The 25,745-nt window shown below is 42.7% G+C and overlaps 1 protein-coding gene across 1 annotated transcript in view; it reads right to left on the bottom strand.

The window, feature by feature from the left end:
- The window catches only part of LOC137326017 (ankyrin-2-like), a 418,648-nt gene that overhangs the window by 246,903 nt on the left and 146,000 nt on the right, over window positions 1-25,745 (bottom strand). Inside the window, exons 3-4 of the mRNA XM_067990953.1 lie at window positions 11,859-11,957; window positions 942-1,040 (exon numbers count right to left, since the gene is read on the bottom strand). Of these exons, the coding sequence (XP_067847054.1) occupies window positions 942-1,040; window positions 11,859-11,957 (198 nt within the window). The remainder of the gene's footprint in view (window positions 1-941; window positions 1,041-11,858; window positions 11,958-25,745) is intronic.

The raw sequence follows: 25,745 nt of genomic DNA on the forward strand, positions 1-25,745 counted from the left end.
ACGTTGCAGGAAAGGATGCCCCAGAGCATGGTACATTGGCGAGACCATGCAGACGCTGCGACAACGGATGAACGGACACCGCGCAACAATCGCCAGACAGGAGGGTTCCCTCCCAGTCGGGGAACACTTCAGCAGTCAAGGACATTCAGCCACCGACCTTCGGGTAAGCGTACTCCAAGGCGGCCTTCGAGACACACGACAACGCAAAATCGTCGAGCAGAAATTGATCGCCAAGTTCCGCACCCATGAGGACGGCCTCAACCGGGATCTTGGGTTCATGTCACGCTACACGTTACCCCACCAGCGAACAAATGTTATCTGTTTTTAATATAACGAGTCATTTGCTGTCTTTTCTATGTTTCTGCCTCTCTATCTCTGTGTTTTTTTTTGGTGGTTTGTATATTCGGAGACCTTGTAGGTAACACCTGTCTGTCTGCACACTGATTGCCTTGGCAACAGGCAGTTGAAAGGACTGTCTGTAATCACCAAGTGTTGTTCTGTGATTTATAAATGCGAAGGGTTCGAGGATTTCATTTCCACAACATTCACCTGAGGAAGGAGGAAGCCTCCGAAAGCTTGTGAATTTCAAATAAAATTGCTGGACTATAACTTGGTGTTGTAAAATTGTTTACAATTGAATTTCTGAAGTTCATTCTTTTTTGAGAATTCTGAAAAGCTTTTCATATGTTGAATTACTGTGATAATCCATTTGTTCAATGTTCTGAACCCTAGTTAATCAAAGTATCCACAGGCTAATGAATTTATAAACAAGATTTGAACCTGATGCATTGATTTAAGGTAAAGTGATGCTTCTTCACTTTACCAGGAGCAGAGCCAGTATCAGAAAGTATGGTGATGCTCGATAGAAAACAATTTTTGTGTGGCTGTTTTATTTCAAGTATAGTGTTGTGCCTATGTTCTGGTGGGTTTCAGTTACTTGCCTGGGACTGTGCATTGATGTTGGCTCCCTGCTTCAGTAGAGTTCTGACCACGTCAGTTTGTCCAGCCAGAGATGCAATGTGTAGGGCTGAGTTTCCTTTCTGTAAAGAAAAAGTAATAATTGTCAAGGAAGACAGAAAGCCCCGCACAAGCCACCACCTTCAGGAGAGAAGAGGCAAGGAGAGAAAAGCAGAGAAAGCTGGAGCAGAAAAGAACACTTTTTTTTGAAAAGGGGATTAAAACATTCAGGAAAGCTCCTGCTGATGTTCAAAAGCTTCCTGTCTAATAGACTATACCGTAAAACTGATCTGCACAGAGGTAAATTATTTGAATATAACATCTCTAGATGGTCAAATCTTACATAATATGACTCTTTTTTTCAGAAAAAGCAAATGTAACTGTTGAATAATATGTTAATTTTGTTTATCATCTCATCTTGCTGATTATTCAACTCAGTTTATAACATGCCATCCACAACATGTAGATATGACTTAAAATATTTATTATTTCCACCACAAAATATCTTCCAAGTAGTATATCCATCCCTCCATCAACAGCACGCACTGGCTACAGAATGTAGCACCTACTGGATGCACTGCAGCAATTCATTAAGCTTACTTCAACAGCACCTTCCAGCTTTATGACCTCTAACAACAAGAAAGACAAGAGTAATATTATTAGAACACCATGACCTCTAAGATCCCCTCCAAATAACAAATAATCCTGACTTGGACATACATCGTCCTTCCTTCATCGTTGCTGGGCCAAAATTCTGGAATTCCCTATCGAACATTATCATGAGAGCACCATCACCACAAGGACTGCAGCACTTCCAGAAGAAGGTAACTTCTCAGAGAAACGAGAGATGAACAAAAATTTGGTTTTGCCAGCATATCCCATGACAAATAACATTTTTGTTCAAAAGGCCAAATTGCACCATACGATTACATAATATTACATAGTATTTACATAAGAACATAAGAACTATGAGCAGGAGTAGGCCATACGGCCCCTCAAGCCCTGCTCCGCCGTTCAATAAGATTGTGGCTGATCTTCAACCTCAACTCCACTTTCCTGCCCTATCCCCATATCCCTTGATTCCCTTAGTGTCCAAATATCCATTGATCTCATTCGTGAATATACTCAATGACTGAGCATCCACAGCCCTTTGGGTTAGAGAATTCCAAAGATACACAACTGTCTGAATGAAGAAATTTTCCTTCATCTTGGTCCTAAATGGCCGACCCCTTATCTTGGGACTATGACCCCTGGTTCTAGACTCTCCAGCCAGAGGAAGCAGCCTCTCAGCATCTATCCTGTCAAGCCCTCCAAGAATTTTATACGTTTCAATGAGGTCACCTCTCATTCTTTTAAACTCCAGAGAATATAGGTCCATTTTACTCAATCTCTCCTCATAGGACAACCCTCTCATCCCAGGAATCAATCTAGTGAACCCATGTTGCACCCACTCTAAGGCAAGTATATCCTTCCTTAGGTAAGGAGACCAAAACTGTATACAGTACTCCAGGTGTGGTCTCACCAGAGCCCTATAAAATTGCAGCAAGACCTCCTTACTCATATTCTCCAACCCCCTTGCAATAAAGGCTAACATACCATTTGACTTCCTAATTGCTTGCTGTACCTGCATATTGACTTTCTGTGATTTGTGTACAAGGACGTCCAAATCCTCTGAATACCAACATTTCTCAATCTCTCACCTTCTAAAAAATATTATACTTTTCTATTCTTCCTACCAAAGTGGATAATTTCACATTTCCCACATTATACTCCATCTGCCACCTCCTCGCCCACTCATTTAACTTGTCTGTATCCCTTTGCAGTCTCTATGCGTCCTCCTCACAGCTTACTTTCCCACCTAGCTTTGTATCGTCAGCAAACTTGGATATATTACACTCGGTCCCCTCATTTAAGTCACTGATATATATTGCAAACAGCTGAGGCCAACTGATCCTTGCAGCACCCCACTAGTTACAGCCTGCCAACCCGAAAATGACCCGTTTATTCCTACTCTCTGTTTTCTGTCCGTTAATCAATCCTCAATCCATGCTAATATATTACCCCCAACGCCATGAGCCCCAATCTCGTGTAACACCTTATCGAATGCCTTTTGAAAATCCAAATATACTACATCCACTGGTTCCCCCATATCTACTCTGCTAGTTACACCCTTAAAAAACTCAAATAGATTTGTCAAACACGATTTCCCATTGATAAAACCGTGTTGACTCATTTTCTAAGTGCCCTGTTACCACATCCTTAATAATAGATTCTACTATTTTCCTTACAACTGATGTCAGGCTCACTGGCCTAAAGTTCCCTGTTTTCTCTCTCTCTCTCTCTCTCTCCTTTCTTCAATAGCAGGGTTACATTTGCTACCATCCAATCCATGGGGACTGTTCTGGAATCTAGGGAATTCTGGAAGATCAAAACCAATGCATCCACTATCTCTGCAGTCACATCTTTTAAAACCCTAGGATGTAGGCCATCAGGTCCAGGGGATTTGTTGGCTTTTAGTCCCATTAATGTCTCCAGTACTTTTTCTTTACTAATGTTAATTACCTTAAATTTCTCACTCTCCTTAGACCCTTGTTTCCCCCACTATTTCCGGTATTTTTTTGTGTCTTCTACTGTGAAGACAGATACAAAATATTTGTTTAACATCTCTGCCATTTCCTTATTCCCATTATAATTTCTCTTGTCTCTGACTCTAAGGGACCCACGTTTACTTTTGCTAATCTCTTCCCTTCTACTTTGTAGAAGCTCTTACAATCTGTTTTTATATTCCTTACTAGTTTACTCTCATATTCAATTTTATCTATCAATATCAATTTCTTGGTCATCCTTTGCTGATTTCTAAAACCCTCCCAATCCTCAGGCTTACTACATTGTAAGCATCTTCTTTTAGTCTAATACTATCCTGAACTTTTCTAGTTAGCCACGGTTGGAACATTTTTCCCATGGAGTTTTTATTCCTCAAGGGAATGTATGTTTGTTGAGAATTATGAATTATTTCTTTAGATGTTCACCATTTATCATCCATCATATCTTTTAATCTAATTTCTCAATTGACTTTAGCCCCTATTACCTAAGTAATTGGCTTTGTTTAACTTTAAGACTCTAGTTTCGGACTTACCTACATCACTCTCAAACTCAACATGAAATTTTATCATATCATGATCACTCTACCCCAGAGGATCCTTAACTATAAGATTACTAATTAAACCTGTCTCATTACACAATGCTAGATCTGAAATTGTCTGCTCCCTGGTTGGTTCCTCGACACATTGTTCTAGAAAACTATCTCGTCTGCATTCCATGAACTCATCCTCCAAACTAATTTTGCCAATTTGGTTTGCCCAGTCCTTATGAAGGTTAAAGTCGCCCATGATGTTTTATAAATACATTAAGAGCAAGAGATAACCAAGGAAAGAGTAGGGCCAATTAGAGACGAAAAAGGTAAATTATGTGTGGAGGCATCTGTCTTCACAAAAGAGAGGGATGATGCAGACATTGTAGTTAAGGAGGAGGAGTGTGGAATATTGGATGAGATAAACTTAGTGAGAGAGCAAGTATACAGGGGATTAGTATCTTTGAAAGTAGATAAATCACCAGAGCCGGATGAAATGTATCCCTGGATGATAAAAGAAGCAAGGGAGGAAATAACGGAGGCTCTGACCATCATTTTCCAATCCTCACTGGATACAGGCATGGTGCCAGAGGATTGTAGCACTGCTAACGTTGTACCATTGTTTAAAAAGGGAGCGAGGGATGGACTGAGTAATTACAGGACAGTCAGTCTAACCTCGTGGGCAAATTATTGGAATCAATTCTGAGGGACAGGATAAACCGTCACTTAGAAAGGCACAGAGTAATCAAGGACAATCAGCATGGATTTGTTAAGGGAAGGTCGTGTCTGACTAACTTGATTACATTTTTTGAGGAGGTAACAAGGAGGGTCGATGAGGGTAACGCGTTTGATGTAGTCTACATGGGTTTTAGCAAGGCTTTTGACAAGGTCCCAAATGGAAGACTGGCCAAAAAAGTAAAAGCCCATGGGATCCAAGGGAAAGTGGCAATTTGGATCCAAAATTGGCTCAGTGGCAGGAAGCAAAGGGTAATGGTCAACGGGTGTTTGTGACTGGAAGGCTGTTTCCATTTGGGTTCCACTAGGTCCCTTGCTTTTTGTGATATATATTAATGATTTGGACTTAAATGTATGGGGCATGATTAAGAAGTTTGCAGATGATACAAAAATTGGCTGTGGGTTGATAGTGAGGAGGAAAGCTGTAGACAACAGGAAGATAACAATGGACTGCTCAGGTGGGCAGAAAAGTGGCAAATGGGATTCACTCCAGAGAAGTGTGGTAATGCATTTGGGGAGGGCAAACAAGGCAAGGGATTACACAATAAAAGGAGGAAACTGAAAGGTGTAGAGGAACAGAGGGACCTTGGAGTGCATGTCCACAGATCCCTGAAGGTAGCAGGACAGGTAGATAAGGTGGTTAAGGCGGCATATGGAATACTTTCCTTTATTAGCCGAGGCATAGAATATAAGAGAAGGGGGTTATGCTGGAACTGTATAAAACACTGGTTAGGCCACAGCTTGAGTACTGTGTACAGTTCTGGTCATCACATTATAGGAAGGATGTAATTGCACTAGAGAGGGTACAGAGGAGATGCATTAGGATGTTGCCAGGACTGGAGAATTTTAGCTATGAGGAAAGATTGGATAAGATGGGGTTGTTCTCTTTGGAACAGAGAAGGCTGAGGGGAGATTTAATTGAGGTGTACAAAATTATGAGGGGCCTAGATAGAGTGGATAGGAAGGACCTATTTCCCTTAGCAGAGAGGTCAATAACCAGGGGACATAGATTTAAAGTGATTGGTAGAAGGATTAGAGGGGAACTGAGGAACAATTCTTTCACCCAGAGGGTGGTGGGGGTCTGGAACTCACTGCCTGAAAGGGTGATAGAGGCAGAGACCCTCAACTCATTTAGAAAGTACCTGGATGTGCACCTGAAGTGCCATGACCCACAAGGCTATGGACCAAGTGCTGGAAAGTGGGATTAGGCAGTGTGGCTAATTTTCTGCTGGCGCGGACACGATCGGCCGAATGGCCTCCTGCTGTGCCGTAAATTTTCTATGATTTTATGATTATTGCATTACGCTTGTTACATGCTCCTCTAATTTCCTGATTTATACTCTTTCCAACACTATAACTATTGTTAGGTGGCCTATTAACTACTCCCACCCAGTGGTTTTCTGCCCCTTGTTATTTCTTAGCTCCACCCATACTGATTCTACATTCTGATTTTCTGAGCTAAGATCCTTTCTCACCACTGTATTTATCTCATCTTTTATTACCGGGGCTACACTCCCTCCCTCCTTTTCCATTTTGCCTATCTTTTCTGAAATTCAAATGCCTTGGAATATTTAGTTCCCAATTTTGGCCACCCTGCAACCATGTCTCAGTAATAGCTACTAGATCAAACCCATTGGTGTCTATTTGTGCCGTTAATTAATTTACCTTGTTATGAATGCTTTGTGCATTCAGATATAGAGCCTTTCATTGTAACTTTTTACTATTTTCCCCTGATGTGACCTTATTCACTAATGCCTTATCACCTTTGTTAAACTCTCTGTCCCTTCCTGACACACTCTGCTTGTTTTTTCCCAAATCTCTTCTCTACTCTGCTCTACAGTCTTGACTTTTCTCTTTAGACTTATAAATTTACCCTTATCTGAACCCTCTTCTATCTACCGCCCTAGTTATTCGATTCGCCAGGACACTGGTCCCAACCTGGTTTAAGTGGTGCTCATCCCAACGGAACAGCTCCCTCTTTCCCCAGTACCCCATGAATTGAAACCTGTTTCCCACACAACTCTTTGAGCCATGCATTTAACCATCTAATCTGTTTGTCCCTATGCCAATTTGCACATGGCTCAGGAAGTAATTCAGAGATTATAACCTTTGAGGTTCTGCTTATTAATTTGGACCCTAGCTTCTCAAACTCCCTCAGCAGAACCTCATTCTTAGTTCTACCTATGTTGTTGGTTCCTACATTGACCACGATAACTGGATCCTCCCCTTCCAACTCCAAGTTCTTCTCCAGCTGCTCTAAACCTGTTTACAACACAGAAACAGGCCATTCGGTCCAACAGGTTCATGCCGTTGTTAATGCTCGACATAGGCCTCCTCCCACCATACTTCATCTCACACTATCAACTTAGTTGATTTTAGTGTATACTTTACTAAGGCATGGGAAAACTTCAAAGATGAGTTATTCTGGGCTGCCCTTGCATGCCTTCTATCAGTTGGCTTAAGAACATTATTGGCAGACGTGAGAACAAGTACCTTGACTACCTTCTCAGACAGTCAGGTGCATGCTGTGTGAAGGGAAGAATGGAGGAAAATAAATGAAACAATAAATATTAATTATCACAATCCATCCAAAAGAATATGCGGTGACATTTCACACCATAGTGAAATTGTAAAAATCAGTTTTGATTGGAAGGCCAGCTGAACATTTTGAAAAGTAGAAATAATTACACCTCATTTTCCTCCCGATTGTTATTTTGATCTGCTTCCAGACCTCTGCCTCTGCTGTTCTAAACCTGCTACCAGAGACAGGTGAGCACCTCTTTTATCCCTTCCTCTCTGGGCTTCTATTCAGTAGCTCCACAGATCAGTGAAGCTCAGACTGTACACGTAGTGGCAGAAGGAGTGGGGGTGAATTTGTTTGTATTCTGTGGTATACTGTGTTGGTTCTCCAACATAATGCATAACTGCTGTGTACCATCATTTATATTTTTAAGAAGCAGAATTTAATATGAGGCTATTGATATATTGATATAAGTTAAAGAAATCTTCATTCCATTATCTTATTCCTGAATGTTTGATTAATGATGCATTATTAGTCCACATTTCCTTCTCAATGGAAATTTGCTCATGTCCACCCAACCCCTAAGAAGGTTAATCTTTCTTACCTTCCAAACTAGTGATCTGTTGTGCTTGTGTCAGTATTTTCCAAAGGTATGAAAGCTGCTATTAACTCTCTAGTTTATCCACCACCTTAAAAGTGTTGGCCTAATCTGTGATTGCTATTTTATGTTACGCATTTCTAGAAGTCTGCTGCTTGGACATCTCTGAACTATTTGACACGGTTTGGCACTGTGAACTTCTAAACAAGTTATCATTGTATCTCATCTCACCGCAGCTACGTCTATGGCTATCAAGGTTCCTTTCAAATAGTTATATTTCTGCTGCAGTTGACGGCTCATCCTCTGACACTTTTTCTATTAGCTCAGGAAATCCCCAGGGTTTTATCTTTTCTTTCTTCATATCAATGACACCCTCCACTAATCAACAAACCCTATTTACTCATTTGCTGATAATTCCAGGAGTATTAGGAGTATTCCATGATATTTATCAACTTCTTTCAGATTAAAACCCTCAATGCTTACAAACTCAGGTTGCCTTGCAGTGCAATGGTTAAACCAAACTGTCTTGATCTCTCCATGCCCTTGGACGGGCCAATAAATTAATCTTGCTTCTTTCAATTTTTAAGTCACAGGTTTTGAAATGCTTGTCATTTGTCTGAGATTTTTTTCTCTGCTACTTTTACAGAGGCATTAACCACGGCACATAATTTCAAGGCTACAGTGACTTCATGGGGTAGAATTTCCATGAAGTTCTCCTAATCTTCCACCATAACTTTAGCATAAGATTAGTCGAAATCCTGGAGAAATAGCATAAACAGTTATTTCCACTAATCTGCCGCTGAAGTTTCAGTGGGAAATCAGGAGAACCCGCGTGGAAATTCCAGGCTCTTGAAATTTCAACAAACAACTACAAGCTCTTACCTTTCTTGAATCCACACTTACTGTATTGTTTTTCTATCAATATTCTTGCCCTAAGTATTGACTCTGACCTCAAATGGAATGTCTGCTTGTCCTTCATTGTTAAACCTGTCTCTAAGAAGCTTGCCTTTCTCTTTTCTGCCACACTTTTTATCCCCTCAACAACTCTAAATTCTGTACAGAGCCCAAGCCTGTCCCAGATTTGAATGTTTCTCCCATATCTGGGAAGACTTTTAAACGTCTCTCTCTCACTCGTGGAAAGAATACCAGAGAAAGCTCCTCACCTGATAGGCGATCCCTCTCTCACCTCTAATCCCCTCATTTTATTAATACTTTTATAGTCAGTGCTCCTTTAATCCATCCTGATTTGTTCCCTTTAAACTCCTAAAACACTGTCCCACTTGCTCCATCTCCTCCATAGATCCTCACTGAGTTGAAATCAAGGGCCCGATGTTAGCAGGGCTGCGGGTTCTCGGCAGGGGGGCTATCGGGCGCGTGGGTAACGCGCCTGGTGAAATTAGTCAGTTTCCCGCGCGATTGTGGGATCCAATCCACTAATTGGATCCACTAATTGGATCCACTTACCTGCTCCTCCGGGTTCCCAACTGCTGATCTGCGCGTCGGGCGGGCTGCGCATGCGCAGTACGATCTGTCAGCTGGAGGCGCTCTATTTAAAGGGGCAGTCCTCCACTGACAGATGCTGCAACAAATAGCAAAAATTACAGCATGGAGCAGCCCAGGGGGAAGGCTGCTCCCAGTTTAATGATGCTTCACTCCAGGTATCAATACATGGGGTGAGGAGGAGGGAGAGGACAGAGATCTTCCTCCCGGCGTGCGGGAGGAAGCGGCCTGCCTCTGCCACCAGGAAGGCCTGGCTCGAGGTGGCAGAGGAGGTCACCAGCGCAACCAACATATCACCCACCTGCATACAGTGCAGGAGGCGCTCCAATGACTTCAGTAGGTCAGCCAAAGTGAGTACACGTAGTCTTTCCCCTACACTCCGTCTGCCACATCACTGCCCCCACCCCACATCTCCTTCAGCACTGCCAACACAACTCTGTCACATCACCCCTCATACCCACTCAAACCTCATCCTCATCTTACCTGCACCTACTCACCTCGCCAGTACTCATCCCGCCACTACCGCTCAACCCAATCCTCATACAATCTCATGGCTCTCTCTCATACTCACCCTCTCGTGCATCTCTCTCACGGCCAGCCTCACTCAACCTGCCACCACCTGTGCTGCAGCCACAGGGCATGCATCACATATGTGCAGTAGGCAGCGTAAGGCAAACGTGTCGTGAGCATGAAGGGGATGCACAAGGGTGTCTGAGGGTTTGTCATGGGTGTTACTTATACTGAATTTCTGAACAACTCACATTACATATTATATTGGCACCACTACTGCCATGTCTTCGCGAATCCTGTCTGGTTTGTGCAATAATGCCCGCTCCTGAGGATCACTATGAGGACCCACAACTGATGCCACCCATTGTGTCACTGCAGAGTGGGTGTAGTTGTATTTGCAGGGCTCTTCTGCGCAGACGACTGAGAGACATCGGCGATGTCCCCGGTTGCACCCTGGAAGGATGCGGAGGAGAAGTTGTTGAGGGCAGTGGTGACTTTGACAGCGACAGGTAAGAAGGTGGTACTCGGGCCAGCCAGGAGCAGCTCGGCATGAAGGAGGCTGCAGATGTCCACAACTACATGTCGAGTGACTCTGAGCCTCCGTGTACACTGCTGCTCAGAGAGGTCCAGGAGGCTGAGCCTCGGTCTGTGGACCCTGTGGCGAGGGTAGTGCCCTCTGCAACGCATCTCTCTCTGCGGTAGCCCTCCCTCCTGCTGTACAGGTGGATGTGTCACAGCACTCTGTTGTGGAGCTCCACGTGTCAGAGGTGGACGGCGTGGATGGCGAGGCTGGTGAGGCTGTTCGCCCTCCGAGGAGGTCATGACTGCAGCTATGGCGGCCCCCATCCGCAAGATTTACATCTGAGGGGGTCCGCAAGGTAGGTACACGTCTCCGGACCCCGGGGTAAGTGTGCAGGTTGGTGACTTTGACTGTCAGGAGGAGGGTGGTGGAGGCCAAACTTTGTCCCAAGTGACAGAGTGGCCTCCTGCAATGGGTGAGGGTCTCCCCCCACAACCTGTCAAATGGACCTTTGCAGCTGCCACAGGCTGACAGCTGCAACACGTCCATTTGACCTGGGAGTGTTTCCCCCAGTGTGGGAAACAGTCCCAGTTTGCTCTAAAATCCCACATAGTCCCTTAATCATGTCAGTTAATGACCTGAAATACCTAAATAAATACTGTCAAGTGGCATCCCGCTGGCTTTAATTGCCTGCGGGATTCCCACCAGCGGGGGCTGCGCGCACACGCCGGCGCGTCAGCGGGGAACCCGGAAGTGCGCGGGTTTGGGGCGGGCTCCGGTACCGCGCCGGGATTCTCTGATTTTCGGAGCCCCCCCGCCAGGAACGCACCCGATAGCGGGTGCTAAAATAGAACCTCAAGACTCAATGCACACTTGGATTTATCCTTCAACAGGATCTCAAAATTGCAAAACTTCTTACCTTTCTCCTCAGCCTTTCTTTCCCCATCACCTTCAGGCCAAGCTTAGAATCTCCTAATGACTAGTTCTTGATTTTTCTTAGCTTTTCTTTTACCCTTTTAAACTTGGTGATGTCCTGCATTAGGGGCCTTGGACTTTCATCTTGGTTTCTCCAAAATGTGGATTTTGATCAGTTAATAACCTTTATTTATGTTGATGATCAGCCTCAAGAGGAAACCCTGCCTTCAGAATTAATGCTGCAATATAAGTGGATTGATGCACATGGCCCCAGAAGCAGGAAACACCACTTCATAAGATAGAGGCAAAGTGCCACTGAGGGCAAAGATAAATGCTGCCGTCTGTGGTAGTTGACTTCAGGATACTCTATTCTAGCTACAGGTGTGTGGAGCTTATATGTAGCACCACTCTCCAATATAATGGCACCATACAAGGAAGCAATATTTTCGGCAAATTGGATGCCAGACATTACCTTTGTTGATGAATCAACGACTGCACCTCTCTCCAATAATTCCTGCACAAGTTCCACATGTCCTTCCTTTGCTGCCAGATGCAATGCATTGAGGCCATTCTGCAACAGAAAAGTACATATACCATTGTACCGCTGCATATCAATAGCATAACATGCATAAATATGAACACTTACATTCTGATGGACTAATGCAAGGAATCATTAATTTTAACCCCAAAGAATGGGTGGATTGTGGGCAGGTGGGAGCTAACAGTTTATTGAAGTGGGACCGCAACCTAGCTCCAACGTGCCCACTTCCGGGTTTAACCCAGGGACGTTTGTATGCGCGCACACATCCAAAACTTGGAAGTGCCATCCCCACTTAATGATGGCGGGCAAATTGTTAAAGGGGCAATGTACAACTTTACTATCTGAATCCTTCAGTTAAAGTGGCATGTTTATTGAAGTTTTTTTTGTTTACCAAAATGTTTCATGGCAACCAATGTCACACTGCACTACATCATTGCAACAAATGTGCGTAATATCATCATGATTGAAAATACACAGCTTTTATCATCTGCATCCCAAACTAAAAAAAATTGGCAAACATTTTTTATCAAATCTCTCATCTTGCAAATTTAAAACTACAGCTATTAAGACTGATCAGATGCCAATTATACTAAATCCTATTAGGTCTAAAATAAAATTATTAATAAATCATGTTGCTGCTTGCTTCAAAGGTGATTAGAACCAAAGCACATTGGGGTAAATTTTAATGGGAAGCTGGAAAGAGAGGGATGGGGCGGGGGGGGGTTGGTGGTGGCAGGGAATTCCGGACGGGAAACTCAGAAGTATGGGTTTCCCCGGACGACCTTACAATTTTGACATAAGGACGTCTTTCAATTTTTTTCAGTAGGTTTCCCGCCTGTCAGCCAGCAAGATTGTCAGACTGGCAGTCAATCGGACGGGAGAGCAGCCAGGGACCGGATGCCAGCAGGTAAATTTTAGATCGCGGAGGGGTCGGTCGTCGGCGGGTTGGCGGGGGGGGGTTGGTAACGGTGGGCGGTTCAACGGGGTGGGGGGGTGTAATAGATTGGATAGCTAGGTAGTAGAATACTAGAGCCTGGTCTTCAGTTACTTCCAAGCCTTTATTCAGAGATTCACATTACCCCTTCCATACCCGAGATAAGCTCTCATATAAACGGATGCAAGAGAGTCCCCAATTGATACGCACCACCTGAATACAATTAACACTAATTGATATAGATCATATGGATACAATTAATAGGGGGGTCGGAGTCGGCCATGGGGGAGGTCCATCATCAGGGGCTCAGTCATGGGGTGGGGGGATGGTTGGACATCGGGGGGGGGGCATTTGAGACTGCCAGGGGGTGGAAGATCGTGGGGAGGGTCGGAGATCATGGGAGGTGGACAAAGATCATGGGGGGTGGTCAAAGATCATGGGGGGTGGTCAAAGATCATGGGGGGTGAGGGTCGGACATGGGGAAGGGTCGGCTGATCGCGGGTGTGGGACCGTGGCAGATAGGCTTGTTGGGCCTGGTGGAAACACTCCTGCTCCTCCTGGACCACAAACAGTGCACTAAAGGCACTTACCTGTTGATTTGATCTGGGCCTTCTGCCCTTCTCTTACGTGGCAAGAAGCAGAAGGCCCGAGAATCCCAGGCCCAAAGAGTTAAAAGTAAAAAACCCATTAAAATGGAGGCCACAGCCTCCTTAAAAGATTTTACTGACTGACCCGCCTGCTGAGAGCGGGTTGGTTGCCCAACCCTCGACCCACCTCCATTAAAACTGGAAGTGGGCGGGTTGGGGTCGGGTTTTACTTTTTTACAAATTTTACCTTCCCACTCGCCCCGAACCCACCCATTTGTGGGGTTAAAATTTACTTCAATATATTCCACTGCTGCTGTGTAATTGTTGATTGAACAAAATCTTTTCTGATGAATATCTTGGCTGGCTTTTAGAGATGTGGGTCAGTCAGTAAAATCTTTTAAGGAGGCTGTGGCTTCCATTTTAATAGGTTTTTTACTTTTAACTCTTGGGGCCTAGGATTCCCGGGCCTTCTGCTTCTTGCTACGTAAGAGAAGGGCAGAAGGCCCAGATCAAATCAACAGGTAAGTGCCTTTCGTGCACTGTTTGTGGTCCAGGAGGAGCAGGAGTGTTTCCACCAGGCCCAACAAGCCTATCTGCCACAGTCCCATACCCGCGATCAGCTGACCCCTCCCCATGTCCAAATACTATTGAGTTTCTAAATGTTACTATAATGTACATGTCTAAATTCTGAAACTCATCTACATTTCACTTTTCATTAGACTGACTCTTTGAAATCATTTGGACTTCAAGCTTCTTGTGAAAACTCTACTTGGTTCTGACGTGACAATTTTCCTGTTGTGGATTGACGTTTTAATCGCTGATGAGGGTTAACAATCAATCTAAAAAAAATCTTCACTTATCACTTTATTGTTGATCAAATTATTTTAGAGCATGTTTAAAAATAAATAAAATTGTAAAAAGACTACTGAAACAGATGTCTGTTTCCTGGAGACTCTTTTGGAATCTAATTTTTGCACCATGAAGCTGCCATTTTCACCGACCGACAACATCTTTACATGCAAAATACTACACATCTCTAAAAGCATGGATTGTACCAATATACAAGTGGCACCATAGGGTTTAATTAGCTTTTGCAGTACTGATTGCACATTATACAAAAGTTCAACTCTTCTCATATGTTTGTTAGCATGTTCACAGGAACACCCTGCCTTATTCAGTAATTTTCTGCATTTGCACTGCCGTTAGAGAGCATTATCCACTGGAAGTTGGAAAATTACTTCTATAGTGCATTCCCAGGGAAGCCTAGAAATCCATAGATGACGTAAAAGGGGCAGAGACCTGATGACATGAGTCTCCCTCTCTTTTTCCTGACACTTTGTGCTCAGGGAAATGGGCGCTCCACGGGGCAAATGTTAGGAAAATCTAACCTCAAATCACAAACTCCATTAGATTTGCCTAAACCATCACAAATGGGTGCAATTTTTTACATACTACATATTGTTTATTTCAACTATTCCAAAGATATCTGTACCATTTCGACGCCGTCACTATCATTGTTTGCTCTGAACTGTGTAATTGTACATTGAAACAATTAATTATTTCTGAATGTCAGGATAAGGGTTTGGGGAACAGTCACTCAAACAATTAATTTCATTAATACAGGATGGATATAATAGTTTAAAAACTCACTTGTTGAATTTAGAGATGATAAATTCCAAAGGCATTTTTTAAAAGAAAGATTATGTTTCCATAAGGTCCACTTAAATACAGTCAGCATTTGAGATAGGTTGTGAAAACATTTCTGAACTGTAAGTGGAACTGAATTTTCAAAGATGTTTGTATATTTCGCTCTGCCACAGCACTTCAGTCCTGTCTTACTAAAAACAGCTACAAATTAGGATTATTTTCTCCCCGAATCCTTCTACCCTATATATTTCTCATCAATTTCTTTGTCACGTTTCTCATTGATCTCTACATGTTCAGAAGTGACATTTTGCCACTTTTCATTTTATTTCTACACACAATCAGAGAATTGTACAGCACAGTACAACAACAACAAATTGCATTTATATAGCGCCTTTAACATAGTAAAACGTCCCAAGGCGCTTCACAGGAGCGTTATCAAACACAATTTGACACCGAGCCACATAAGGAAGTATTAGGATAGGTGAGCAAAAGTAGGAAGCCGTTCAGCCATCACATGTACGGGCTTTATAAAGGAGCCACCTACTCAGTCCCAACCCCCATGCCCTTTTGAATTATTCTTTTTCAAATATTTATTCACTTGCCTTTGAAATGCTATAATGGATTCTGTTTCTGGTCGGGCATTCCATGTCCTAACAACCCTCTGCATAAAAAAAATCTCCCAGTCTTTCCTTTCACTCTTTTGGTGCTGACCCTAAATTTATGTCCTCCAGTTATCAACTCAACAAGCAGTAGGAATAGTTTTTCTTTATTTACCTTATCAAAACCTTTCATAATGTAAGACCACGTACCATAGGTTAGCTAGGGAACATCTCCTTGACCGCAGAAAGTTTGCCTGTGGAGGTCCTCAATAGTGCGTAAGTGCCGGGATCGCAGGCATAAGGATTTTCGGGGCCATTACATTTAGGGATCAGTGCTCTGGGGCAGTAATATCAATGAAAAATACCTTTCGAAAAACTAGGGCTTTAAACTAATGGTGGGGGGGGGGGGAAGAGAGGGTTCAGGTAAGGGTAAATTTATAAGTCTAAAGAGAAATATCAAGGCTGTAGAGCAGAGTAGCGAATTGGGTAAAAACAAGCAGAGTGTGTCAGGAAGGGTCAGAGAGTTTAACAAAGGTAATATAGGTCATTAGTGACTAAGGTCACATTAGAGAAAAAATAGAAATAATTAAAATTAAAGGCGCTATATCTGATTGCATGAAGCATTCGTAACAAGATAGATGAGCTAATGGCACAAATAGAAATAAATGGGTTTGATCTAGTAGCCATTACTGAGATGTTGTTGCAGAGTGACCAAGAAAAGATTGGCAAAGTGGAAAAGGAGAGGGGGTAGCCCTGATAATAAAGGATGAGATGAAGGCAGTAGTGAGAAAGGATCATAGCTCAGAAAATCTGGATGTAGAATCAGTATGGGTGGAGCTAAGAAATAACAAGGGGCAGAAAACATTGGTGGGAGTAGTTAATAGACCCCCCGAACAGTAGCTATGCCATCGGACAGAGAATAAATCAGGAAATTAGAGGAGCATGTAACAAGAGTAATGCAATAATCACGGGGGACTTTATCTTCATATAGACTGGGCAAACTAAATTGGCAAGAGTAGTTTGGAGGATGAATTCATGGAATGCATACGAGACAGTTTTCTAGAACAATGTGTCGAGGAACCAACTAGGGAACAGACTATTTTAGATCTAGTATTGTTTAATGAGACAGGGTTAATTAGTAATCTTATAGTTAAGGATCCTCTGGGGCAGAGTGATCATAATATGATAGAATTTCATATTGAGTTTGAGAGTGATATAGTTAAGTCCGAAACTAGGGCCTTAAATTTAAACAAAGCTAATTATGTAGGTATGAGGAGCAAGTTGGCAAAGGTGGATTGGGAAATTAGATTAAAAGATATGATGGTAGATAAGCAATGGTATTAAAGAAATAATTTATAATTCTCAACAAATATACATTCCCTTGAGGAGTAAAAACTCCACAGGAAAAATGATCCAACCGTGGCTAACTAGAGAAGTTAAGGATAGTATTGGATTAAAAGAAGAGGCTTACAATGTTGCCAAAAAGAGTGGTAAGCCTGAGGATTGGGAGGGTTTTAGAAGTCAGCAAAGGATGACCAAGAAATTGATGAAGATGGAGAAAATTGAATATGAGAGTAAAGTAGCAAGAAATATAAAAACAGATTGTAACAGCTTCTAAAAGTATGTAAAAAGGAAGAGATCAGCAAAAGTTAAATGTGGGTCCCTTAGTGGCAGAGACACTATAATGGGGAATATGAAAAGTCAGAGACGTTAAACAAATATTTTATATCTGCCTTCACAGTAGAAGACACAAAAAACATACCAGAAATAGTGGTGAACCAAAGGTCTAATAAGAGTGAGTAACTTAAAGCAATTAAGGTTAGTAAAGAAAAAATACTGAGAAATTAATATGACTAAAAACTGACAAATCCCCTGGACCTGATGGCCTACATTCTAGGATTTTAAAAGAGGTGGCTGCAGAGATAGTGGATGCCTTGGTTTTGACCTTCCAGAATTCCCTAGAGTCCAGAGCAGTCCCCATGGATTGGAGGGTAGCAAATGTAACTTCGCTATTCAAAAAAGGAGGGAGAGAGAAAATAGGGAACTATAGGCCAGTTAGCCTGATACCAGAAGGGTAAATACTAGAATGTATTATTAAGGACATTGTAACAGGGCACTTAGAAAATCATAATATGATTAGGCAGAGTCAACACAGTTTTATGAAAGGGAAACCATGTTTGACAAATCTATTGGAGATCTTTGAGGGTGTAACAAGCAGGGTAGATAGGAGGGAACCAGTGGATGTAATATATTTGGATTTTCAAAAGGCATTCGATAAGGTGCCACAAGAGGTTGTTACATAAGATTAGGGCTCATGGGATTGGGGGTAATATATCAGCGTGGATTGAGGATTGGTTAACGGACAGAAAACAGAGAGTAGGAATAAACGGGTCATTTTCGGATTGGCAGGTTGTAACTAGTGGGTGCCACAAGGATCAGTGGCTGGGCCTCAGCTGTTTACAATATATATCAATGATTTAAATGAGAGTACCGAGTGTAATGTATCCAAGTTTGCTGACGATACAAAGCTGGGTGGGTAAGTAAGCTGTGAAGAGGACGCAAAGAGGCTGCAAAGGGATATAGATAGGTTAGGTGAATCAGCGAGAAAGTGGCAGGTAGAGTATAATGTGGGGAAATGTGAAATTATCCACTTTGGTAGGAAGAATAGAAAAGCAGAATATTTTTTTTTAAAAAGGTGAGAGACTAAGAAATGTTGATAGTCAGAGGGGTTTGGGTGTCCTTGTACATGAATCACAGAAAGTTAACATGCAGGTACAGCAAACAATTAGGAAGGCAAATGGTATGTTAGCCTTTATTGCAAGGGGGTTGGAGTATAAGAGTAAGGAGGTCTTGCTACAATTATATAGGGCTCGGGTGAGACCACACCTGGAGTACTATGTACAGTTTTGGTCTCCTTACCTAAGGAAGGATATACTTGCCTTAGAGGGGGTGCAAGAAGGTTCACTAGATTGATTCCTGGGATGAGAGGGTTGTCCTATGAGAAGAAATTGAGTAGAATGGGACTATATTCTCCGGAGTTTAGAAGAATGAGAGGTTATCTCATTGAAATGTATAAAATTCTTAGAGAGCTTGACAGGGTAGACGCTGAGAGGCTGTTTCCCCTGGCTGGAGAGTCGAGAACTAAAGGTCATAGACTCAAGATAAGGGGTTGGCCATTTAGGACCAAGATGAGGAAAAATGTCTTCACTCAAAGGGTTGTGAATCTTTGGAATTCTCTACACCAGAGGGCTGTGGGTGCTCAGTCATTGAGTATATTCAAGACTGAGATCGATGGATATTTGGACACTAAGGGAATCAAGGGATATGGTAGTAGAGCGGGAAAGTAGAGTTGAGGTAGAAAATCAGCCATGATCTTATTGAATGGCGGAGCAGGCTCGAGGGGCCGTATGGCCTACTCCTGCTCCTATTTCTTATGTTCTGATGAACATCTTTAAAAAACACTGGGAATATCTCCTCCCTGCATCAGGATGATTTATATTATTCTAATAAAAAAAATGTCAGCCCAATGGATAGCTGTCATGTCAATCCTACTGACCACCACTGAACTTGGGCTCTGGCCAGTACTGAACTTATTAATTGCACTGCATTGCTGGAATCAGCACGGAGGACTGGGAAGTCCACCAATCGTTATTTTACATTATGGCAGCTGGCTAAAGATGGATCTGCTGGTTGCATCACCCAAATGAGGATTTTTCTGGCCAGGAGACCTGATGTATATTTTTTGCCCCCAGAAAAGAAACTCCTCTTGGGGAGAAAATGAAAATGAAATGATTAGATTTTCTTTGGGAGTGTATTTGTAATAAAGAGTATTAATTAACTTTTGAAATAATTATCCTGGAGCATCTCTTTAAGCAATCTGTATTAAAAAATTACTACTTAAACACATTTTGTTGATTGTTGTTAATTTGCAATCATGCTGTTGGGCTCTTTTCTCCATTTTGCATTAATCATTTCTCCATAGCCACCCTATAAATTCACTTCATGATTTTAAAAGTTTGTCCCACCCCAGTCTTTTTTCAAATGAAAACAAACTGAGCTACCTCAGTTTCATTTTATAACTCAACGACCCAGTACATAGAACAATCCACATTACTTAATTGGAAGAGAGCCAATTTCAGTGTGTTGAGAATGGATCTGGCCCAGGTAAATTGGAATCAAAGATTAGCAGGCAAAACTATAATCGAACAATGGGTGGCCTTTTAAGAGGAGATGGTTCGGGTATAGTCTAGGTTCATTTCCACGAAGGGGAAAAGTAGGGCAACCAAATCCAGAGCTTCCTGGATGATGAAATAGATAGAGAGTAAGATGAGGCAGAAAAAGGGGGCGTATGACAGATATCAGGTTGATGATACAAGTGAGAACCAGGCTGAATGTAGAAAGTACAGAGGAGAAGTGAAAAAGGAAATAAGAGGGGCAAAGAGAGAGTATGAGAATAGACTGGAACTAACATAAAAGGGAATTCAAAAGTCTTCTATCGGAATATAAATAGTAAAAGGGGAGTAAGAGAAGGGATGGGGTTGAGTAGGGACTAAAAAGGAGATCGACGCATGGAGGCAGACGGCATCGCTGAGGTACTCAATGAGTAATTTGCATTTGTCTTTACCAAGGAAGAAGATGCTGCCAAAGTCACAGTAAAAGAGGAGGTAGTTGAATTACTGGATGGGCTAAAAATTGATAAAGATGAGGTACAAGAAAGGTTGATTGTACTTAAAGTACATAAGTCACCTGGTCCGGATGGGATGCATCCTAGGTTGCTGAGGGAAGTAAGGGTGGACATTGTAGAGGTGCCGGCCATAATCTTCCAATCCTCCTTAAATAGGATAAACCCGGCAACTACAGGCCAGTCGGTAGTGGGGAAGCTTTTAAAAATGATAATCCGGGACAAAATTAATAATCACTTGGACAAGTGTGGATTAATAAAGGAAAGCCAGCATGGATTTGTTAAAGGCAAATCGTGTTTAACTAACTTGATTGAGTTTTTTGATGAGGTAACAGGGAGGGTTCAAGAAGGCAATGCGGTCAATGCGGTGTTCACGGACTTTCAAAAGGCGTTTGATAAAGTGCCACATCATAGGCTTGTCAGCAAAATTGAAGCCCATTGAATAAAAGGAGCAGTGACAGCATGGATATGAAATTGGATAAGTGAAGTGAAACAGAGAGTTGTGGTGAACGGTTGTTTTTCAGGCTGGAGGAAGGTATACAGTGGGGTTCTCCAGGGGTCGGTACTCGGACCACTGGTTTTTTTTATATATATATTAAGGACTTGGACTTGGGTGCACAGGACACAATTTCAAAATTTGCAGATGACAAAAAACTTGGAAGTTTGGTAAACAGTGAGGAGGATAGTAATAGACTTCAATAGGACATGGACAGGCTGGTGGAATGGGTGGACTTATAGCAGATGAAATTTAACGCGGAGAAGTGCAAAGTGGTACATTTTGGTAGGAAGAATGAGGAGAGGCAATATAAACTAAAGGGTATCATTATAAAGGGGATGCAGGAACAGAGAGACCTGGGGGTATATGTGCACAAATCTTTGACGGTGGATGGACAGGTTGAGAAAGCGGTTAAAAAAGCAGAAGGGATCCTGGGCTTTATAAATAGTAACCTCTGCAAGACATGCCAGATCATCGACACAGATACCACCATCACACGAGAGGACACCACCCACCAGGTGCATGGTTCATACTCCTGTGACTCGGCCAACGTTGTCTACCTCATACGTTGCAGGAAAGGATGCCCCAGAGCATGGTACATTGGCGAGACCATGCAGACGCTACGACAACGTATGAACGGACACCGCGCAACAATCACCAAACAGGAGGGTTCCCTCCCAGTGGGGGAACACTTCAGCAGTCAAGGACATTCAGCCACCGAACTTCGGGTAAGCGTACTCCAAGGCGGCCTTCGAGACACACGACAACGCAAAATCGTCGAGCAGAAATTGATAGCCAAGTTCCGCACCCATGAGGACGGCCTCAACCGGGATCTTGGGTTCATGTCACACTACACGTTACCCCACCAGCGAACAAATGTTATCTGTTTTTAATATAACGGGTCAGTTGCTGTCTTTTCTATGTTTCTACCTCTCTATCTCTGTTTTTTTGGGGTTTTTTTTGGTGATTTGTATATTCAGAGACCTTGCAGGTAACACCTGTCTGTCTGCACACTGATTGCCTTGGCAACGGGCAGTTGAAAAAACTGTCTGTAATCACCAAGCATTGTTCTGTGATTTATAAATGCGATTTCATTTCGAGGATTTCATTTCCAACAACGTTCACCTGAGGAAGGAGGAAGCCTCCGAAAGCTTGTGAATTTAAAATAAAATTGCTGGACTATAACTTGGTGTTGTAAAATTGTTTACAATTGTCAACCCCAGTCCATCACTGGCATCTCCACATCATTTATAAATAGAGGCATAGAGTACAAAAGCAACAAAGTTATGTTAAACCTTTATAAAACACCGGTTTGGCCACAACTGGAGTATTGTGTCCAATTCTGGGCACTGCACTTTAGGAAGGATGTGAAGGCCTTACAGAAGGTGCAGAAAAGATTTACTCAAATGGTTCCAGGGATGAGGGACTTCAGTTACGTGGATAGACTAGAGAAGCTGGGTTGTTCTTCTTAGAGCAGAGAAGGTTAAGAGGAGATTTGATAGAAGTGTTCAAAATCATGAAGGGTTTAGATAAAGTAAATAAAGAGAAACTGTTCCCATTGGCGGAAGGGTCGAGAACCAAAGGACACAGATTTAAGGTGATCGGCAAAAGAACCAAAGGCAACATGAGGAAAAATATTTTTACACAGCGAGTAGTTATGATTCAGTATGCGCTGCCTGAAAGGGTGATGGAAGCAGATTCAATCGTGACTTTCAAAAAGGAATTGGATAAATAATTGTAGGGAAAAATTTGAAGGGCTACGTGGAAAGAGCGGAGGAATGGTACTAACTGGATTGCTCTTACAAAGAGCCGGCATGGGCTCGATGGACCGAATGGCCTCCTTGTGTGCTATAACCACTCTATGATTCTACTTTCTTTGAATCCTGTACAGTGCCTGTATGACTTTCATTAGGTTAAGTAATTAAAGTGAGACGTGGTTACACTCTGGAATTACTTCCCTAAACCTCTCTGATGTTCCAACTCACCCTCCACTTTTAAGACTCTCCTTAAAACCCATCTCTTTAACCAAGCATTTGGTCATTCATTCTAATATCTCCATCTTTGGTTTGCGTCCATTTTTTTACTAATTATGTGTCATAGAAGCACCTTGGGACATTTGGCCATATTAAGGGTGCTACATAAATACAAGTTCTAGTGAGGTGAGAGACTGCCCTTGACATCAAGGTAGCATTTGACCGAGTGTGGCACCAAGAAGCCCTAGTAAAATTGAAGTCAATGGGAATCAGAGGGAAAACTCTCCAGTGGCTGGAGTCATACTGAGCACAAAGGAAGATGGTAGTGGTTGTTGGAGGCCAATCATCTCAGCCCCAGGACATTGCTGCAGGAGTTTCTCGGGGCAGTGTCCTAGGCCCAACTGTCTTCAGCTGCTTTCATCAATGACCTTCCCTCTATCATAAGGTCAGAAATGGGGATGTTCGCTGATGATTGCCAGTGTTCCGTTCCATTTGCAACCCCTCAAATAATTAAGTAGTCCGAGCCTGCATGCAGCAAGACCTGGACAACATCCAGGCTTGGGCTCATAAGTGGCAAGTAACATTCGCACCAGACAAGTGCCAGGCAATGACCATCTCCAACAAGAGAGAGTCTAACCAGCTCCCCTTGACATTCAACGGCATTACCATTGCCGAATCCCCCACCATCAACATCCTGGGGGTCACCATTGACCAGAAACTTAACTGGACCAGCCATATAAATACTATGGCTACAAGAGCAGGTCAGAGGCTGGGTATTCTGTGGCGAGTGGCTCACCTCCTGACTCCCCAAAGCCTTTCCACCATCTACAAGGCACAAGTCAGGAATGTGATGGAATACTCTCCACTTGCCTGGATGACTGCAGCTCCAACAACACTCAAGAAGCTCGACACCATCCAGGACAAAACAGCCCACTTGATTGGCACCCCATCCACCACCCTAAACATTCACTCCCTTCATCACCGGTGCACTGTGGCTGCAGTGTGTACCATCCACAAATGCACTGCAGCAACTTGCCAAGGCTTCTTCGACAGCACCTCCCAAACCCGCGACCTCTACCACCTAGAAGGACAAGAGCAGCAGGCACATGGGAACAACACCATCTGCACGTTCCCCTCCAAGTCACACACCATCCCGACTTGAAAATATATCGGTGTTCCTTCAGCGTTGCTGGGTCAAAATCCTGGAACCCCTACCTGACAGCACTGTGGGGAAACCTTCACCACATGGACTGCAGCGGTTCAAAAAGGTGGCTCACCACCACCTTCTCAAGGGCAATTAGGGATGGGCAATAAATACCGGCCTCGCTAGCGACGCCCACATCCCATGAACGAATTTTAAAAAGTTGTTGCAGTGTCATCTTCAAACTTAGACATTGTACATACAATATCAGAAAGCATAATATAAACGTAATGGACAGCAAGACTGAGCCCTGGTGAATTTTTTTGGTTACAGCTACCTTCTGTTTTCTATTAACTAATCAGTTCACCGTTCAATTTTTAACTTCCTCCTGGAAGTCAAAAATTTTTCTTTAGTCTCAAATCTTTTGTGATAAGGGTTGCCAATTCTGATTGAATGTCTTCCTGGAGGTTTGATCACATGAGATCAGATCACATGATGTCTGATCACATGACACTTGCTTGCAATTTGCAACTGATTTTGCATTTACCTTATAAATTTAGGCCACACATACTAAATAGTTTCCTCTGACTGTTCCCTTTGAGAGGAAATCCTTGTACTCTGTTTCTCCAAATCTGGAACCTTCCTAAGCTGCCTATTATTTTTATCAGAAATCCCTGTCCAGTGTTAGCCATTCAGTATGCATTATTGGCAGAGACATATTAAGGATTCTTGGTGCCTTGGACATCAAGAATTTTCAGGAATCCTCCGCACCCCTCGCACAACCCCTCCCCCCCACCGTGTTCACTTTGGATATTCACCTCGGTCCCTCAGCTGTAGAGGGGTTTGAAGCTAGAACTCTTTGAAATGATGTGTCAAATATGTTAGTATATCCAATGAAGCATTAAACTTCTGAAGATTTATCTCTAAATAGCCCCATCAATTGAAAAACTTATCTATCAAAATAATTTATCGTGGAACTATTTGACACTTCCATCACTAGATTTTCCACATTTCATGGTGCAACTTGCATTAAATATTTATTTTCCCACATTCTTTGTAAACAGTTGTGTAGAAGGAATTTTCTCTTTTAAAACAAAACAACTTTTGAAAACTAGAAGAAATATGTCTGGATCGCTTTGGTAACTGAGTGATGGGCAGTTGATCCATTTCCACTCTCTCAACCATGTTGGCAAGTAAAACCAATGAAAAATTATGTTTTTTAAAAATATATATCAAAGGTCAAGGCAGCCAATGTGTGTGGGATCATGTCTCCGTGGAGAATACAAACTTCATTCTGCACATGAAGAACTCTGGCTGTATTTGTAGCTACAGACTAGTCCAATTGCAGAGCAAGGGAGAGCCTATCTCCAGTGGGATGTCATGAATTGAGTACATTGGCCTTCCAACTGTCCTTAATTATTTCTAGAAGCTAGTTTAAACTTTCAGAAGAACTGATTTTCTCCAGATTTCAGGATACACATTGCCTACTAATTTTCCTTCTGCAAATTTGAATTTTGATAGCAAGAAATCTTAACGTCAAATCACAACACTCCTCTTTGCCTCCATAAAGGAAAATTTAGAATGAGTTACTAAATTCACCAACTGACAAACAAAGAGCTCCTTCTGTGGCTGACCACCATGTTCCTCTAAAATGGATAGGGTGTATTCCACCTTGTCTGGGTAGGGACATCTGCCATTAACCCCCAGAATCACGGATCGGATCCTATCAAGGTTGTGGACAGGGAGAATCGTGCTTGGAG

Source organism: Heptranchias perlo, chromosome 1, assembly GCF_035084215.1.
Source record: "Heptranchias perlo isolate sHepPer1 chromosome 1, sHepPer1.hap1, whole genome shotgun sequence".
NCBI classification, from domain to species: Eukaryota; Metazoa; Chordata; class Chondrichthyes; order Hexanchiformes; family Hexanchidae; genus Heptranchias; species Heptranchias perlo.